At 27.0% G+C, this 1,220-nt stretch overlaps 1 protein-coding gene across 1 annotated transcript in view; it reads left to right on the top strand.

Moving 5' to 3' along the window:
• The window catches only part of LOC105456629 (cytochrome P450 4C1-like), a gene marked incomplete at its 3' end in the record, with an annotated part of 9,169 nt that extends 7,949 nt beyond the window's left edge, over window positions 1-1,220 (top strand). Inside the window, exons 10-11 of the mRNA XM_011700825.1 lie at window positions 948-1,127; window positions 1,192-1,220. Coding sequence (XP_011699127.1) covers window positions 948-1,127; window positions 1,192-1,220 — 209 coding nt within the window. The remainder of the gene's footprint in view (window positions 1-947; window positions 1,128-1,191) is intronic.

The raw sequence follows: 1,220 nt of genomic DNA, 5'->3' as shown, positions 1-1,220 counted from the left end.
TTAACCTATGCTACACGGTACGTTTTTCCTCTATTTTGATATAATTCTTATGCTTGTATATTAATTTTATTTCTCTCAGTAAAGTTTTTAAAGGAAAAAGTAGCTCCTGGAGCAAATAATGACAATGTCAAAAAGCTTTTTTAATATTTGAATATGATTTATCTAATTCATTTGGGATAATATGAGATTAGTTACAAGACAAGATCCAGAATAATTGTGATTTTCAATAAGAAATACTAGCAAATAATGTTACTACTATTATTTATCAATAAATAAAAATTCACATAGCAGAGTATAGAAATTAATATAAATTACCTTATCTAATCAAAATGACAAATGAAAGATCGATTAGGAGTTAAGAATTATGTATTTCGTAATTGTCCCATAGGGTGTCATTATTTACCCATAGGCTGGGGCAAATAGTGACAAATGTAGATTTCAGTTTTTATGAAAATCTAGCACGGATACAAGATTTATGGAAATTCTAATTAAATTTTTTGTATTTTTAAAAGTGGAAAGTACTTTTTTAGAGAAAAATCATATCTTGTAAACTTGAAATTAGCTGGTAAGGGAAAAAAGAAAAAATCCGTAACTATTTGCCTCCCTCCTTCCCTTACTTAATGTATCAACAAAAAACATTAGAGCTAAATATGAATAAGCAGGTGTGAGGTTTTAAAGATTCTTTAATTTTAATATTTTTATTTATAACATTTATTTATATTATTTATCAAAATCTTTACATAAACACCTACATGTAATACAATATTCATTATTTTCCAAAAATATTATTATGTAATAAATTAAAACTATTGATCTTCATTTTTTTCTTATTAAACAAAATATGGGCATCTATTGCAGTTGTCAATTACAATTAGATATCCGAATTTAAAATTGTAATAAAACTTGTAATTATTATTGATAAATCACGTTTTATAATATGTTTTTAGAGTCATATGTAGTACCTGCTGGAACAATGTTGTATATGTTTTTATACGGAGCCAACAGAGACCCAAATTTTTGGCCCAATCCAGATGTATTTGATCCAGACAGATTTTTGTCCGAGAAGATCCGAAATCGTCACCCTTATTCATATTTACCATTCAGCGCTGGACCACGTAACTGTATCGGTAGGTTACATTATTTTTGTACTTTTATATAAACAAATTGCGATATACATATATTGTATAATAGGCCAACGATATGCAATGCTGGAAATGAAG

Source organism: Wasmannia auropunctata, unplaced genomic scaffold (genome assembly GCF_000956235.1).
Source record: "Wasmannia auropunctata unplaced genomic scaffold, wasmannia.A_1.0 LD335621.1, whole genome shotgun sequence".
Lineage (NCBI taxonomy): Eukaryota > Metazoa > Arthropoda > Insecta > Hymenoptera > Formicidae > Wasmannia > Wasmannia auropunctata.
Note: the sequence above shows the minus strand (reverse complement) of the source record. Positions and strands in the feature narration are given on the sequence as shown.